This window comes from Orycteropus afer, unplaced genomic scaffold (assembly GCF_000298275.1).
Source record: "Orycteropus afer afer isolate SDZICR_OR568_19922 unplaced genomic scaffold, OryAfe1.0 scaffold00083, whole genome shotgun sequence".
NCBI lineage: Eukaryota > Metazoa > Chordata > Mammalia > Tubulidentata > Orycteropodidae > Orycteropus > Orycteropus afer.
Genome location: NW_006921670.1, coordinates 2,858,647 through 2,876,137, shown reverse-complemented (window position 1 = coordinate 2,876,137; position 17,491 = coordinate 2,858,647). Strand labels below are relative to the sequence as shown.

The following is a 17,491-nucleotide window of genomic DNA, read 5'->3' as shown; positions in this document are numbered from 1 at the left end:
CGTGCGCGAGCGGTGCAGCACCGGCCGCGGGAGCAGGGAGTATTATGGGCTGTGGGTGCCGCTGAGCAAGATGGAGCTGTCTGCAGTGGGCGAGCGGGTCTTCGCGGCCGAATCCATCATCAAGCGGCGGATCCGAAAGGTGAGCGGTCGCCCGGGGCTGGACACCTCGCCCTGCAGACGTTGCCCTTTTCCGCGGCTGTGTGGCCGCAGCGGTCCCGCTATCCGGGCTCCCTCGCCACCCCCGCGTCGCCGCCGCCGCCGCCGCCTCGCGTCCCCGCATCCTCCCCGCCCCCACTCCCTCCTTTTTTTTTTCCTTCTGTTTTTCAGGGGCGCATCGAGTACCTGGTGAAATGGAAGGGGTGGGCGATCAAGTGAGTGTGGCGGGGGCTGGGGCGAGCGGGGGAGGCACTGGATGCCGGGGCCTTTTTTTAATATTTTTGGTGCGCACGTTGGTTCGCTCGGCGTTTGCCTCTGCCTCTCTGGCTCGCTTTTTATTTTGTGCGCGGGTCTCTCGGCAGGTACAGCACTTGGGAGCCGGAGGAGAACATCCTGGACTCGCGGCTCATTGCAGCCTTCGAGCAGAAGTGAGTTTGGGACGCTGGCCGGGGCGCGGGGAGGCGGTGGGCCGGGAGGGCGGCGCGGAGGGGGCCGGAGAAGGGGCACTTTTTAACCACTGACGTTTCTCTGCCGCAGGGAGAGGGAGCGTGAGCTGTATGGGCCTAAGAAGAGGGGACCCAAACCCAAAACTTTCCTCCTGAAGGTAACCTGGCCCAGTCCCAGCGGCCCCCTCTCGGGCCCCAGCCCCGGCCTCGGGCCCAGCACGGGGCCTGCAAGGGAGGGACGGATCCGCGGCCGCCCAAGCGGGCGGGCCTTTCCAAAGGGGCCCTCGCTGGGCAGGGGGGTGGCTATGAGCCCCCGACAAGCCCCTGGCAGCAGGCCCTGGCCCGCTCCAGCTTCGGCAAGAGGGGCCTGAGAACAGGGGGAAGAATTCTTGCTGACAAAAAACGAGGGCCTGGCAGGCCCAGAAAAGGAGTGGATGAGGCAGGTGGGCACTGCCCACCTGCAGGGCGGCTGGCAGGGAGGGACCTCCTTCTGCTCGTCCCTCCCCCAACCTTGAGCCTTTTTTCCAGAGTTCGAACCCAGGAGGAGCTGAGTGTGGTCCGCCTCATGGCAGGACACGGGAGGTGTTTGTGGGCCACCTGCCTCCCTGCTCCCCCTTTCCAGTCTCCTCTCAGGATTTGCACAGCTTTTCCGCCTTCCTGGCTTGAAGCCCCAACTTGAATTTGACCTTAAATCTCTTCCCTGGAGTTTATCACCCGGGGCCCACTGGCTTCACAGCCCTGAGTATCAGTTTCTCCCACCCCAGGCTGTTTCTGAAGGTTCTAGTGAGGTTAGTGGCGTGGAAGTGACTGAACTCAAGCAGGTTAGCAAGGGAGGTAGCCCAGCTCCAGGGCAAGCCGTCTTGGGTTTGGGAATATTTTGGTGAGGAACAACGGCTCTGGGGAAGGGAGGGCAGGCGGAGGTCCCTGGGCGACCTCAGTTCCCAGTTAGCACTCAGGATGTCAGGGCAAACCCCTTCCCGGGCCCTGCTGGCCTGTGACTTTGATCAACTGATGCCTGCAGGGCAGGGAGGCCTCTGTGCATAAACAGATTGTCAGAACCTAGGAATCTCCACTTCAAGAAGATTACAGGCCCCAGGGCCATCTCGGGGAGCCCTGCCCCCCAACCAAGGCCCTGTGCATGGGAAGGGGTTCGCTTTGGATTTACAGAGGCAGCAAAGGAAATGTTGGTTTTCAGAATTGGTTATTTATATGCCCTCCCCACCCACCTACACATCTTCTGGGATCCATGGAGCAACCTTAACCCTTGATGCTGCTTCTTAGGAGGGATGGGCCGAGCAGCAGGCCGGCTGCTGGGCTGCCTGACAGCATCTCAGTGCACCCGGTTCGCCCTCTAGTGATGAAGCAAGTAATGACAGCCTCGATTCACAAGTGCCTTTTTTTTTTTTTTGATAGCTCTAGTTCCTGAAGGGCATTTGACTGCTAACTAGAAGGCTGGCGGTTCAAATCCACCAGCGAGTCCTCAGAAGGAAGGTTGGGCAATATACTTACATAATGATACTGCCTTGGAAACCCAAGAAGGGGTCGCTATGAGTCGGCTCCGACTGCACAGCAATGCCTTAGTTGCTGAAAAGGTAGTGTAGTGTAGTGCCTAAGGCACTTGACTGCTAACCAGAAGGCTGACAGTTCAAACCCACCAGCCACTTCTCGGAAGGAAGGTTGGGCAATCTACTTCTGTAGCGATAACGCCTCAGAAGCTCAAGGAGGGGTCACTATGAGTCTGGTCTGACTTGATGGAACATAATAACAACAACCGCAGTTCCTGAAAGGAGCTCTGGTGGCGCAATGGTTAAGCGCTCGGCTGCTAACCAAAAGGTCAGCAGTTCGAATCTACCAGGTGCTTTGTGGAAGAAAGTTGTGGAATCTGTTTTCATTAAAGATTTACAGTTCAACCCTATCCTGTAAGGGTCACTATGAGTCAGAATTGACGCGACAGCAGTGGGTTTTGGTTTTTTTTACATAGTTCCTGAGCTGACTGACCCCTGAGCTGACCCCTAACAGTGTTGAGCTCCCCATGTGGATTAGCTCCTTTAATCCCTTTAACTCTGTGAAGTGGGAATTATTAACCCTATGCCACAGGTGAGAAAATTTCAAGGCCCAGAGGTGGGAAAGTGACTCCTCTGAGGTCCCGCTGCCCAGCTTCCTGGCTTCCTCCTGGATTTTCCTTCCTATCTCTCAAGGAGTACATGTTAGGTGGTGGGGGGGTACGTGGACACACAGGAGACTGAAGGCTGCAGAGTTGGTGGGGCAAGGCCTTGATTGGACCTTTAAAGGAAGCCTGGCCAAGGGGTGGTGGAGACCAGCTTAGTCTGAACCCACTGCTCTGGCCCAGGAGGCCGGCTGGTATAGTAAACAGGTTATACTCAGAGACCGCTTCCTTTGTGCCAGGAGCTGTTTTGAGGGGAACAGGAGCCCCCTGGGTAAGTTTACAGATGGGGAAACTGAGGCCAGGGATGTTAAGTAACTTGCCTGTGGTCACACAGCTAGTCAGTGGCAGAGTCCAGGTCCCTGAACCTTCTGCAATGTCTAGTTACATGCCAAGCCCTCAAGGCCTTGTATGTCACCCAGAGATCAATAGCATGTTAACTATAGTTAAAAGAAAAACAAACTCACTGCCATCAAGTCCTTTGCGACTCACAGCAACCCCCATTGGGTTTCCAAGGCTGTAAACCTTTATAGAGGAGATTGCCCAGTATTCCTTCCGTGGAGCAGCTGGTGGGTTTGAACTGCCCGCCTTCCGGTTAGCAGTCAAGTCCCTTATCCACTACACCACTAGAGTTTACCACGTCCAATTCACCAGGCAGTAACTGTAGTTTGTAAGATCTAGGTTCAGTTTTCAAAGAATCCCCAACCTTGGGGGGGAAGGAGCAGAGTAAACCAATCAGTTTCTTTTGCTATTTATAAATTATCAAAATAAATGTCCCTCATAGACCTTTTGGGAACCATAGGTTGGAAACAACACTCTTGCTCATAAGCCAACCACCTGTGGATTCATCTTGCATTCATTGAGCACTTGCTACATGCTGGGCACTGGGCTAGGCAGGTGGGGTATACTTGATTGTCATAGGAGCCCCCTATGGCAGGTACTACAAATGAATGTACAGAGGCAACATGAGGCACAGAGGCTCACAGAGCCAGAGTCTTGTCCCAGGACTGATGGTCGCCCACGTTTTTTTCCACTCTCCCAGAGACACCACCATGCAGACTGGCAAACCCCTAATTACAGAACTCTGGGAGCTTAGGCGGTGTGCAGAGGCAGTAAACACTCACTCCAGGGAGTCAGGAAGCATGGGGCCCTGCTTACCACGCAGGTCTTTCCTTTGGGAAAGTGTAGGGACCCCAGCCCCTGGGGAGCTGGCATGAGGCCTGCCTGTCTCAGCTGGCTCTCGGGTGGGTAGACCTAGCAGTCAGCACAGGCCTGTATGCTGCCGCCTAGTGGTCGGTGGGGTTGTTGCTCACGCAGCCCCAGGAGGCCCTTGGCTAATGTGGCATTCGAGGGTGCATCTCCGTGGAGGGGGAGGGCCTCATTCTAAATAAAAGCAGCCTCTGATATTCCGCAATTAAGGCAGCAAACATCTCTTCTGGGGGTTGTGGTCAAATCCAACCTAGTCTTGGTGGGGTGTGTAGGCTACCTCTGAGGAACTGATTTAAGTGTCCAGCTCTGTGCTAGGCCTGGGGTAAGGGCATAGAGAAGCTCGAATGGGTCCAACCTGCACCCTGGATTTGCCTCTGGGACAGCCCCTCACTCGCACTGGCCTGGGTGGTCACCTGTCTGCCTTGTGCCTAGCCCAGGGCCTGAACTGAGCAGGACCAATGACTGCAAGGCCAGCTAGACGCCAGTCCAGCTGGAAACGGCTTTTGGCTGGATAGTGGCCCCAAGGTAGGACCACCTCTGTGGGCCAAGATGGCCTGGGAAAGGGCTGAGCAAGCAAGAGCTCAGGGTGTTGGGACCCTACAGGTAGGTCAGTGGGTGGAGCAGGATGGACTCATCCCTCTTGTCTGTTGCCAGGAACTCCACCAAGGAGTGTCAGGCTCGCTGGCATGCTTCCCAGAGTGGGGGCCATACAGGGCTTCTTAGCGAAAGGGCTGCCATCCTGTGCGTTCACACTGATGGTTGGTCCTTTAGCCACTTCTGCAACAGCAGTGACCAGGGCTTCATGTAGACAAGGGACCTTGGGACAGGCAGCAGAGGTAGCAGTAGCCATGGAGCCGGACCTGGACTGAGGCCCTAACATGTCCTCTGGCTTGAGGCAAATTGCTTCATCTCTGAGCATCTGCATCCTCACGTCTAATATGAGGTGTGACCACCTCTGGTCTAAGGCTCTCAGCACGGTGGAGTGAGAGACCACCTGGGGTGGCTGGTGTCCAGAGGAGGCCAGTGGAAGTCCTGAGCCCCACATCCACGCACAACCCCAGACCTGCACCTCACCCAGCCCCTGGCTCTCCCAGCAGGCCTCCCCACCCTGGTCTCCCCCGTACGCTCCCTGCCCAGCCCCTGGCTCTCCCTGCAGCAACCCCCCCCACACGGTCTCCCCACAGGCCCGGGCCCAGGCGGAGGCCCTCCGCATCAGCGATGTGCACTTCTCCGTCAAGCCCAGCGCCAGCGCCTCCTCGCCCAAGCTGCACTCCAGCGCGGCCGTGCACCGGCTCAAGAAGGACATCCGCCGCTGCCACCGCATGTCCCGCCGCCCCCTGCCCCGCCCAGACCCCCAGGGGGGCAGCCCCGGCCTGCGCCCCCCCATCTCGCCCTTCTCCGAGACGGTGCGCATCATTAACCGCAAGGTGAAGCCTCGGGAGCCCAAGCGGAGCCGCATCATCCTGAACCTGAAGGTGCTAGACAAGGCCGCGGGCGGAGGGGCTGCGGGACAGGGGCCCGGGGCCCTCGCTCGGCCCAAGGTCCCGTCGCGGAACCGGGTCATCGGCAAGAGCAGGAAGTTCAGCGACAGCATCCTGCGTACCCAGATCCGCCACATGAAGTTCGGGGCCTTCGCGCTGTACAACAAGCCCCCACCCGCACCCCTGCTGCCTCCGCCCGCAGGCAAGACCGAAGCGGCGGCCGCCTCCCAGGGCCCCGGGCTGCTGCTGCCTGCGCCCTACGACCGCAGCTCCAACTCCTCCGGCTGCCCCTCCCCAGCACCGCGGCCCTCTGAGCCTGATGACGTACCCCCCAAGCTGCTCCCCGAGATCCTGAACCCACCGACCCCCGACTGGCGTGAGTCCGAGGTGCTTGACCTGTCCCTCCCATCCGAGTCGGCAGCCACCAGCAAGCGGGCACCCCTGGATGTCGCCACCGCAGCGGGTCAGGCACTCCCCACAGCCCCCGACTCCAATGCTGCTGCCCAGCCTGAGCCTGAGGCCGGGGACTGGCGCCCCGAGATGTCCCCCTGCTCCAACGTGGTCGTCACCGATGTCACCAGCAACCTCCTGACGGTCACCATCAAGGAATTCTGCAACCCTGAGGATTTCGAGAAGGTGGCGTCTGGGGTGGCAGGCACCACCGGGGGAGGTGGTGGTGGCAGTGGGGCCAGCAAGTGAGGGGTCTCCACCAAGGAGAGGGGGCTTTGGGGGGGGAGGGCGTCCTGCCCAAAGTCACCCTCTTGTTGCACCCGTGCCCTCACCCTTACCTGCCTGTGCTTTGCTTGTCCCAGTGACTCATTGTTGACCGTGGGATGGGACTGGGCGGTTGGAGCCCCGAAACCCAGTGGCTGGGGACAGTGCGGGCAGAGTTTAGGGGCAGGACGGGCCAAGGGCACTGACAAGTGCTCCTTCCTGGCACCCTCCCTGCCTGGCACACAGTGGGTCCCGCTGGGTGTTTTCTGGGGAGCCCCAGAACTTAGGGTTCAGCTGCCTCTGCCACATCCCACTCCTTTTCCCCCAGTTTGCTTCCTGCTCTGGTTACAGCGTCCAACTGCTCAGTGCTGCCTGGCAGCTATGAGGGTCCTTTGGAGACCCCCACCCAGGGTAGGCACATCCCTTTTCCTCCTCCAGATGCCTAGGCAGAGGGACAAGGATGGGTTCCTGCCTGTTGGGCTAGGCCCTGAACAGGGGCCAGGGTTGAGACCAGGCTCAGCCCCTGCCTGCCAGTCAGAAGCTGGGCCAGAGGCCTGGGTCTTCCCTGCTCGCTCTGGGACAAGGCCCAAGCAGGCCCCCTAACCCCACCCTTCAGTGTCCTGATCCCCGTCTGGAGGGTGGGAGGATCTGGCAGGGAGCTAACCCTGCCACAGCTCCCTGGCATCTAGAGACGCCTTCCTTCAGTTCTCGACCAAAGGTGCTATATGAGCCTGCTGTGGAAACTCGCGGTGTGCGTGTGCGTCCACCACCCCTTGGCGTGTTTGTTCGTGTATCCGTATGTGCATTGGCGTTAGGCCCCAGGCTTCCACATGGCACCCTTACGGTTCCTCAGAATGAACAGGGTTGTTGAAGGTCTGGACCTTCCCTCGCCATGGGCTGGAGTCTGAGGAGACGGTTATGGAAGCCACCAGGCCTGCCCTCCCGGCCCGGTGTGCCGAGGGTCTGCCCTCTGCCTTAGGGGTGGTCAGCCTGACCAGTCAGGCCTTCACTGCAGACATGGCATGGTGGGGACTGAGGTGGAGGGGGGGACCCGCACACCAGGCTTCTCTTTCCTCCTGGGGGTTTGCCAAGGAAGGAGGAAGCTTGGTAGCCTTCCCTGGGGGTCTCCCCAGCTCCTCTCACCCCCCTCTCTCTTGCTTCTGATGCTGAGGCTTGCTCACAGCCCAGCCTGCTCGAAGCAGCCAGAGGCCTCGGAAACCCTGGGCAGCCTCTCTTTCCCCAGTGCTGCCAGGGAGCCAAGGCGTCCATGCCAGCGGCAGAGACCAAAGCCCCCGTTTGAGGCCAGGCATTGGGAGGATAGGCAGGCCCGAGGGGTGTGGTTCCAGGGAGGGGCTGGGCTCCAGGAGAGCAAGGGCATTTGGTCTCAGGAGCATGGTCAGGGGTGGAACAGTTGGTACTTCCAGTTTGATAACTGATAGTCGAAGGCAGGAGGGAGGCAGAAAAGGAATCCAAGGGGCTCACAGATGCCCTTGGCCCTTGACGTGGGAGGACACGCTCCTGAATCTCCCTGCCAGGGATGGCAGCACAGCCCAGGGCGCACCCCCCCCCCGGGATGTTGAACAGGAGCCCTCACAGGAGCGAGGCCAGCATGCCTGGACCCCACCCTGCCCTTCGTGTTGGCTCTGTGGCCCTCTAAGTGCCAATTGGCTTTTCCCCAAAATAAGGGCTGGTATTTCCCCTCCATCGTTGGAGGAGACCTCCCCCAGATGCCCCCCGCCCCCGCCAGGTGAGCAGCCACCTGGGTACAGTTACAGGTGTCTCCAGAGACCATAGAAATGTGTTTTCTGAGGGTCCGTGTCATTCGTGACTTTTTTTGTAAAGAAGTTGTGTTTTCAGAGGTGATTTTATGACAGGAAAGTGAAAGAATTAGTTTTGCAAAAAAAAAAAACCGACAAAAAAAAGATAGAAAAAAATATTGTGGGATTCCTATGGGGTGGGGGGGGGAGAAAGAGATATTTAAAAAAAAAAAAAATAGTAATGCAGTGATTGCACAGGTGAGGTGGCAATGTGAGGGAAGGGGTGGAGGCCTAGACCTGGCTGGCAGGTCCCCTAGAGGCACCATGGGAGCAGCCAGAGGCCTGTCACTCTCCTTCCCAAGCCCAAGGCAGGGAGGTAGGCCATCCCTGCTATCCTGGGCCCAGACTTCCTCCACACCCCACACCCCCATCCTTCCTGCTCAAAGGGAACTAGCCAGAAGCTGCAAGTCAGGTGGAGGTTGAGGGGAACTGAGCTTTGGGACAGGGTGGGGTGGACCCACAGTTGGAGATTCGCTCCAGGAAGGCTGGTGAGTTAGGGACCCTGGTTTCTTGGTCCCCTCCAGGCCTTTGCCAGCTTGTTGGGCCATCTGGTCCTACCACCCCCACCTATGAGGGGCATTACCCCAAAGACCATGACACCCCTGAACTTCCCCAGCCAGGAAGAGAATCAGGCTTCAGGAAGAAAGAAGCTGTGGTCCCTGGGAGAATTGGCTATGGCTCTGAGGATCGGGGTCACTGTGGGGAGAAGAGAATGCCGGTCTCTTCTTTCTGGGGCTTTCCTTAGGGGCGTTGCTGCCCAGGGCCCCAAGCCAGACCTCGCCTCAGGGTGTGTGCAGAGGCACCACGCACACTGCCTGGGGGTGGGGCTGGGCAGGACGACCAGAGCCCGCCTTACCTCTCCCACAGGGTGGCTCTGAGCTGCAGCCCTCTAAGTTCCTGCCCCCCACACACACACACTTGCACGGACCAGCCTCCCATGGGCCCTTCCCCCACCCCGTCCTGCTGTTCCATTTGCCTAATTACCCAGCAGGAGTTGCAGTCCAGTTTGCAGTTGCATACAGAAAATAAATTTTGTATGCGGAATGCCCCCCAGACCCCATCGCCCCCTTTCAGTGCTGGTTGGGGCTTCCTTTGTAGTCTCCCCTTCAATGCCGCTCCCTCCCCGCATGTCATAGGAAGCAGGTGAGGTCCAGCGTCTGGTTTGAGGCTGGAAGCTGGCACGCACCCGTTTCGCTTTTCTTCTGACCTTCAGCTTGCCCTTCTGTGAAATGGGTGTATTGGGTGGCGGCAAGCTTTTCAGCACTGCTGGTGTGGAGCAGCAGGTGGTGGTCAAGGTTGCTAGTCGGTTACCTCCAGCCTCTCACGTCCCCCCCCACACACACACACCCAATACTCTCCCCCTGCAAAGGAGTCCAGGTCAAAATGAGCCTCATCCCTCCTGTGGGAAGAGGTGATGATCAGTGGGCAGAGTGGGTAGGGTCACCCCAGTTCTAAGGTGAGGGAAGGGGCTGAGAGGCAGAGCCTGGAGCACAAGCCGTTAGGAAAAGCTCCTCAAGAAGGTGGCACCAGGCCCTGGAGCCACCATCAGGATGTCGGGGAGGCCCCAGGCCCCTGAGGGTCAGCACAGAAAAGGGAGCTCTGTGGGGATCCAAGGAGACAAACCCCTGTATACCACCTCTCTGGGGTTTGTTTGGTCTGTTTTTGGTTTTTTTTCCCTCTCTGTTTGTTTTTCTTTTTGGTTGCACTTACCCCACACTGGCCATTGGAGCCCACCTGCACTAGCCCAGGCAGCCTCTTCGGGGTTCACAGGATTTTAAGGAATCACTTTTGTGAAGAAGAAAGCAAGCTGTTGGGTTGCTTGGTTGGTGTTTTCTGTCTGCATCTCTTGGGGTCAGAGAGCCCCGAAGGAGGGGCTCACTCTCCAGAAAAGGAGCTCCCCAACAATCGCTGAGGTGCAGACCCAGGTGGGTGGGGGCGGTTCTCCCCACCTTGAAGGAGTCAACCCTTCAGGCCAACGGTGATTAAGTGCCAACTATAGGCAGGGCGTCAGCTGGGCCAGGGAGAGCGGGCGTTTAACGGCGCGGCCAAGGGCAGAAGGCACCAAGCCCCAGAGCTGCCCATGCTGTTGGAACAAAGTGGAGATAGAGAGTATTTGCTGGTTTTAATTTAATGACACAAAGGCCTAAAGAAATATGTATCTTATTATTATTTTTTTTTTTTTTTAATTTTTGAGAAGCTCATTTAATGACTCGTGCACGGATGAATTCTATATATATAATACACATATATAGGTCTATGTTCGGGGAGGGGCGTGGTCTCTTTTTCTCACTCATTTTTAAAATGAAGTGTTGTTGCCTTTGTCTGTGGTTCAACCATCCAGCTCCTAGCTGGCTAAACTTTGCCTCCAGTGGAATCGAGATAGGGAAGCAGCTGGGGTGGGCAGGCGCGAGGGACTCGGGGGTGGCCCCCCGCAGCCCTCCTGCTCCTCCCCCAGAGGAGACTGGGTGCAGAAGGCGGGGTGGGGTTCGGGTTGTGTTTCTGGGCCGGGGGAGGGTGGGTTGGTACCGATTTCTCTTGTATATTTGTTTCTGCTGCTCTTCGATATTGTATCAATGCCAGGAAGGGGGTGGGTGAAGAACCCTTTTACCCCCAAATAAATGGTCACATTCCGAAGCGAAGGCATTTCGTTTCTTCAGGTCTTTACACAGCGTCAGGCCTTACCTGCTCCAGCTGAGGTGAGGAGAGGGAGGCCCTGTCCCCCAGGTGGTCGGGGCCTGCATGTCCTCAGGCCCACTTCCAATCTCAGTCACAGGCCACCTCACAACTGACCAATGAAGTGAGTTGGGCCACGGACACCCGGTGTTCGGAGAATTCTAGACACCGGCCTTGGGGATGGAGCACTAGCCGGCACATGGGGAAGTGGGGTCACCACTGTAGGCCTTGCTGTCAGAGTAACAGCCCTCAGAGAAGACGGGGCCTGTGGCGGAATAAGCCTCAGATGGATCACCAGAGCCCAGGAGAGCGGGCTGCAGGTGGGCACGGGCTGCCGGTTGCCCTTGATTCCCACTGTTTGATGACACCATGGCCCTCTGCTCCGGAGAATGATGATCCTTCATGTTGGTTCCTGGCTGGGCGGTTTTCTGGGCACTTGTGCCTTCTCTGAGGAGACCACCAGTGTTCTCCCCTTAGAGCTGGGCATCCCACCCCCATCCCCAGCAGCAGCCCCAGATACACTTGGACACTTCCTTCTAGGCCTGTACAGGGCCTGTGAGCTCCATCTTGGCCCAGGCTGCCACCCTTGGCCACCCTTAGCTGTTGACCTTGACTCCTCCCCTTTCTGGCCAAACCAAACCAGTTATGTTGACTTGATGCCCATTCACAGCGTCCCTATAGGACAGAGTAGAACACAGGCTTTCCAAGACTTCCCTATCTTTCTCCCTCAGCCGCTGGTAGGTTTCAACTGTTGACCTTTCAGTCAGCAGAGCTGAGTGCTTAACCACTGTGCCACCACCTTGCTTCCTTACTACTGCCCTCAAATGCTGCAATCCCCTCGTGCTCTGTCTCCTTCTCCAAGGTCTGCCCACACTGCACAGTCTCCCCCAGTGGTGACCCCGGCCAGGCCTTCTGTCTCCCCTTTGACGAAAGCCACGCTGGTCTCTCAGCCTCCGTTCTTGACTACACCCACCCCGACGGCTTCCCTGGCAGGTCTGGAAGGGCCCTCAGGACCACCTCCCAATTCCTCAGCTGAAGCCCTGCCTTCAGGAGGCAACCCCACCCCCGTCATCCCACACACACACACACCTGCAGTGCTCCCCCCCAACACATGGGGGCGCTGAGCTGCTCTTCCTGGTGCCCTGGAACTGACATGTGGGCTTGTCCGTTCCCTCCCTAATGGCAGGGCCACATCTGCCATACCTCTGTGCCCATGTTCACAGCTTGGCTCCTGGCACACTGTAGGCCCTTGATTCAGCCCTCCTTGTATTCACAGGGACAGGGAGCCTTGGGGATGGCTAACTCAGGCTCAAAGTGAGCTTGGCTCTTTGTCCCCAGTGCGAGTCATTAAACAGCCCCTGAGCCCCTGCACCAGCAAGGGAACAACAAGACAAGTGGGAGCCTGGCCCTGCCTGCGGCTGGTCAGATGCCAGGGGCTGAAGAAGCCAGACAGGCGGGGCCAACAAGTGGAGTGAGGACAGGGCTGGGGCAGTGGGAGGAGTCAGCCGGGAAGTCAGAGCTGACCTGCCTCCAAGCACCCACTCCATGCCACCCCAACCCCTACCCTGCCATCTGGATCACCTGGCTTAGTGCTGTGTTGCCAAAAAACCTCCAGTTAGCACTTAATTTAAAACAAACAAACAAACAAAAGCATGCATGAGCAGTACACCTACTAGGTGCTGAGCACTGGCAAGCATTTCTTTCATCTCACCTCACCGACCCCCCTCACCACTGCAGAGGGAGGCAGGGCCTTATGAGGAAATGGGCGGGGAGGGGGGGAGGGCAGGGAACCGAATAAGTAATTCATTTACCCAAGCTTGCGCACCTATAGGCAGTAGCATGGAGACACTCACTCTTCTACTCCGAAACCCATGCTCTTCCGTACTCCAGGGCCTGAGAACACTGGCTGCTCTGAGGCTGCCTGGCAAGCATCACTACGGCTCCTTGTCACAAGTCATGCCATTACTCATCAGCTAGGTCAGTTTATTGAGGGCTCACAGCAGCGTCTCAATGAAGAATTGAAGGATGTGTGAAAGGACGGGCCACTCTTGGCTTGGAGAGTCTGTCGCCCCATCTGAAGTGAGTCAGGTGAGAACACATGGCCACGGCTGGCTTCGTGGGGTCCTTCTGCCAGGCAACACCTACCTAGGCCCCATCCCTTGCCTGGGTCAGGGTCAGCAATGCGGTAAAGGTCAGGACTGGGACGAGGTCAGGGGTGGGAGTTGAGATGGGATGACAGCAACTACTTTGCAAATGATCGGTTGTAGTTGGGTGCAGTGGAGTCGGCCCGACTCATAGTGACTTCATATACGACAGAACAAAGCATTGCCTGGTCCTGCGCTGTCCGCATGGTCACTGCTGTGCGTGAGCTCACTGTCGTAGCTCTGTGTCAGTCCATCTGTTGAAGGTCTTCCTCTTTTTCACTGCCCTCAACCAAGCATGATATCCTTCTGCAGGGACTGGCCCCTCCTGACAATATGACCAAAGTACAGCAGGTGAAGTCTCGTCATCTTGTCTCTGAGGAGCGTTCGGCTCTACTTCATCCAGGACACGTTTGTTCTTCTGGCAGTCCACGATATAGTCAGTGTTCTTTAACAACATGACAATTCAAAGGCATCGACTCTTCTGCAGTCTTCGTCATTCATTGTCCAGCTTTCACATGCATATGAGGCGATTAAAAATACCATGGCTTGGGTCAAGCACACCTGAGTCTTCAAACTCACATCTTCACTCTTTAACACTTTAAAGAGGTCTTTTGCAGCAGATTTGCCTAGGTAATAGGACACTTGATTTCTTGATTGCTGCCTCCATAGGTGTTGATTGTAGATCCAGGAAAAATGAAATCCTTGACAACTTCATCTTCTCTCTGTTTTATCATGCTGTTGCTTATTGGTCCAGTTGTGAGGATTTTTGTTTTCTTTATATTGAGTTGTAATCCGACAAAGCCTGTCGTCTTTGATCTTCATCAGTAAGTACTTCAAGTCCTCTTCACTTTCAGCAGGCAAGGTGGTGTCATCTGCATATTGCAGGCTGTTAATGAGTCTTCCTCCAATCCTGATGCCATGTTCTCCTTCATATAGTCCAGCTTCTCGGATTATTTGCTCAGCAAAGAGATTGAATATGTATGGTGAAAGGATACAACGCTGGTGCACATCTTCCCTGATATATTTTACAAAACATGCCAAATATTTTGGTAAATATATTTTTACCAAATAAAAAATATGATTAAGTCATTTTGATTAAAATCAGGGATCAGAATGACTTGATTATATTTTTTTATTGTGGTAAAAATACATACAACTAAGCATTTGGCCACTTCAGTGTTTTTGCATACACAATTCAGTGGTGTTAATTGTAGCCATCATATTATACAACCATCACCACTATCTATTTCCAAATTTTTCCATCACCTATAACAGCGATGATCTTTTTTTAAAAAAATATATGTAAAGGGTTCAATATTTTATTTTCTTTGTTTTTGAGGTGAGATTTATTATTAAATTACATACCATGTGTACAATTCTATATTTTGAAAAATGAATACACTTAATGTAACTATTAGCCTGTTAAATATACAGAATTCTTTCATCATCCTGGAATGCTTCCTTCTGATCAGTCTTTATTCCCCATGAGTAGCCACTGTTACTGATTTGATCACTATTGAATAGTTTTGTCTGTTTTTAATTTCATATAAATAGTGTCATGTAATACGTACTCTATCGTGTCTCTTTTTTTTTCACTCAAAATAAAGACTGGGGGGGGGTTGATCTATGTTCTTATGTGTAAGTTTTTCAGTTTTAAATTGCCATGAAGGGATACACCAGTTTGTTTATCCATTATGAGGTTGCTAGACCTTGGAGTTGTTTCCAGTTTGGAGCTATGAATAAAGCAGCTGAGAGTCTCATGGTCTTTTGGTCCTGGCCAAGCTGCACCTGGAATGTAAAGATGGACCAGAGTGGCTGCATCTGTAAGTCAAGGCCCCTCCTTTGCCAGCTAACAAGCCAGCTAACGAGAGGGTGCCGACTGTGCCCTCTTTGTGCAGGCTGCTGGCTGTGGAGAAGGCACGCTTCAAAAGGCCTTTATGGCCTGCAGAGGCTACACGCACAAAGACACCTGATCCACAGCAGAGGGGGTGCAGAGGAAGCAGCGGGTGAGACGCCCCAGCATCCTTTGAGGCCTGTGCTTCTGAGGGCCTGATAGGAGCCACAGGCCTCATCAGAATCATCAGGATAAAGGCCACTAGGGGGCCAGCCTGTTAAAGCGGGCCTAACAATAAAAACGCACCGTGCTGCCATCGAGTCAGATCCGACTGATAGTGACCCCTCCTTGGGTTTCTGAGGCCATATCACTACGGAAGTAGATTGCCCAACCTTCCTTCCGAGGAGTGGCTGGCTACACAGGAATCTCACAGATGAAAACTCCTGCAAATATGAGCTCCCATTCCAAAATTACAAAACGAAGCGAGCCGTAAAGATTGAAAGTTGGCAAATGAGAATAACCACCACCACCAGCTGCTACGTGTCAGAGTAGGACTGTGCCCTACAGGATTGTTATGGCTGAGTTTTCAGAAGCAAATCACCGGGCCTGTCTTTGAGGTGCCTTTGAGGGGGCTCGAGCCTCCAACCTTTCGGTTAACAGCTGAGAGCGCTAACCATCTGCACCACCCAGGTGCTCCACGGAAAGATGACAGCATAGACGCCTATGCCTCACTTAGTGACTGTCTCATTATCAGACATTGGGCACTTTCGACAGTAGTAAAAAATCTATGCAACTATTTTGCGCATTAATGATGTATGTCATTAATGACAAATGCCATGGTTAGAGTAGTGCTGGCTGTGATGGTTATATGTCTGCCCGGCTGGGCCATGATGCCCAGTGGTTTGGCAGGTGTGTAATGATGCAGTCATCCACCACTTTGTGATCTGACATGGCCATTCTCCATTTTCATATAATGCCGATGTTTTCATAACAACCCGGTCTTTGGAACCTAACCATGTTAATAAGTGAGGAGCAGGTATGTAGAATCCTGCCCCTGACAATTAAGATGAACACGTTGCTTTCAAGCACACATTGCAGATTTCCAAAGATGGTTATGTACATCACGTCCTAGGACATAAAGCAAGTCTCAGTAAATTAAAAAAAAAAAAAAAATCAGCAGTACAGATCATGTGCTATTAAGTAAAGATTCAATAACAAAAAGACAATTTTACGTTTATCCATTCATCTGTCTTATATTTGGACAATAATCCAGATTTCTCTTTCTCCTTCTCCTTCCCCAAACTTAGGAGGTTGCTTAGAAGAAGAAGGTTCCAGAACGGTTGTGAACATGCCTACTAGAAGGCAAACACACAGGAGACACACAGCTGATCAGCGCCAAAGCTAGTTGGGGACAGGTCCCCCCACTCTGATCTCTTGAGATGGAATATAGCCTTCATTAGAGCAACCTGGTACCAAAGTCTTTTCTGCCTTCTCCAAAGGATGAGCTCAGTGTGTGACAAAGGCATGAGCTTCCATTTAAATGATGGCCACCAGGAATGAGCCTTTATGAGCAAGAGGGCCTGAGAAATGTGTGCACAGCCAGGTGGGCTAGTGGAAATGAACAAAGCCTGGTGGCTGGAGTCCTGCTCCTGTAAGATGAAGCCCAGGCTCCCTGCCAACGGACTCCTGCCCATCTTGCCGCATGCCCTGAAATCCCACCAGGAGTATCCACTCTTTGGGGGCAGATCTCAGGATCCCTAGGAATTCTCTGTTAAGGCTCAGAAACTCCCAGCTGTGAGTGAGGAAACGGAACATGCTTTGAAAAGGCCAATGTGGGATCATTAAAATGATCAACATTTCTTTTCCTCCCTTGACACTTCCTGCTGGCACTGTGACTTGGTTTCTGTGCAATGTTGTCCTAATGAATGACTTGCTGCTCTCATCTTCTCTGACTCGTTCCCCGCACACTCATCCACCCTTCTGCTTTCCACAACTCAGTACCATCAAGAGATCCTTGCCCAGGACTCAGGTGACCTGGTTAGAGGGAACCAGCTACTTTCCCTCTCCAGGCCCTGGTGTTCCTCAGCTGTAAAGGAGGCCAGCACTCTCTTCTTCACAGGTTTCTTGGGAGGACTGAATGAAGCAATGGTGTGAGAGGGGTTGGTCAAGCAGTACATGGGTAAGAAGAGACAGCTTCCAGATCTGTGAATCCAGCCTTGATGGCTCCTCAGACTTTCTATCCAGAGACCCAGCTATCTGCTCACCAACTCTCTATGACCTCCTCCCAACCAAAAACTTAAGGATAGTACAAAAACAGCAGATTGAGGATCCTTGTCTATTGCTGGTAGGAATTCAAAGTGGTGTAGCCACTGTGCAAAACAATTTGATAGTTTCTGACAAGTTGAACATAGACCTACCATTGTTGTTGTTGGTTCCCATTGGGTCAGCTCAGACTCATAATGACCTTATGTATAACAGAATGAAACATTGCCCAGTCTTGGGCCATGCTCACAGTTGTTAGTGTGATTGAACCCACTGCTGCAGCCACTATGTAAGCCATCTCGTGGAAGGTTTGCTTCATTTTCACTGGCCCTCTATTTTATCAAACATGTCTTTTGTTAGCAAATGGACTTTCCTGGTGATGTGTTCAAAGTAAGCAAGACAAAATCTCACCATCCTCACTTCTGAGTATCTTATCTGTCTTTCTCCAAGATGGATTTGTTTGTTCTTCCAGAAGTATATGGTATATTAACTATTCTTTGCCAACACTACAATTCAAATGCATCAAGGACTATCATATGACCCAGCAAACCTAATGCTAAGCATACAAACCAAAATAACCAAACTCACTGC

General features: G+C 54.2%; 1 protein-coding gene across 1 annotated transcript in view; it reads left to right on the top strand.

Moving 5' to 3' along the window:
* The first annotated feature begins 70 nt into the window (after positions 1 to 70).
* Positions 71 to 17,491, top strand: part of LOC103197710 (neuronal pentraxin receptor) — a 60,363-nt gene continuing 42,942 nt past the window's right edge. The window contains exons 1-5 of the mRNA XM_007941675.2: positions 71 to 139; positions 328 to 371; positions 519 to 584; positions 694 to 760; positions 5,160 to 5,450. Coding sequence (XP_007939866.2) covers positions 71 to 139; positions 328 to 371; positions 519 to 584; positions 694 to 760; positions 5,160 to 5,450 — 537 coding nt within the window. The remainder of the gene's footprint in view (positions 140 to 327; positions 372 to 518; positions 585 to 693; positions 761 to 5,159; positions 5,451 to 17,491) is intronic.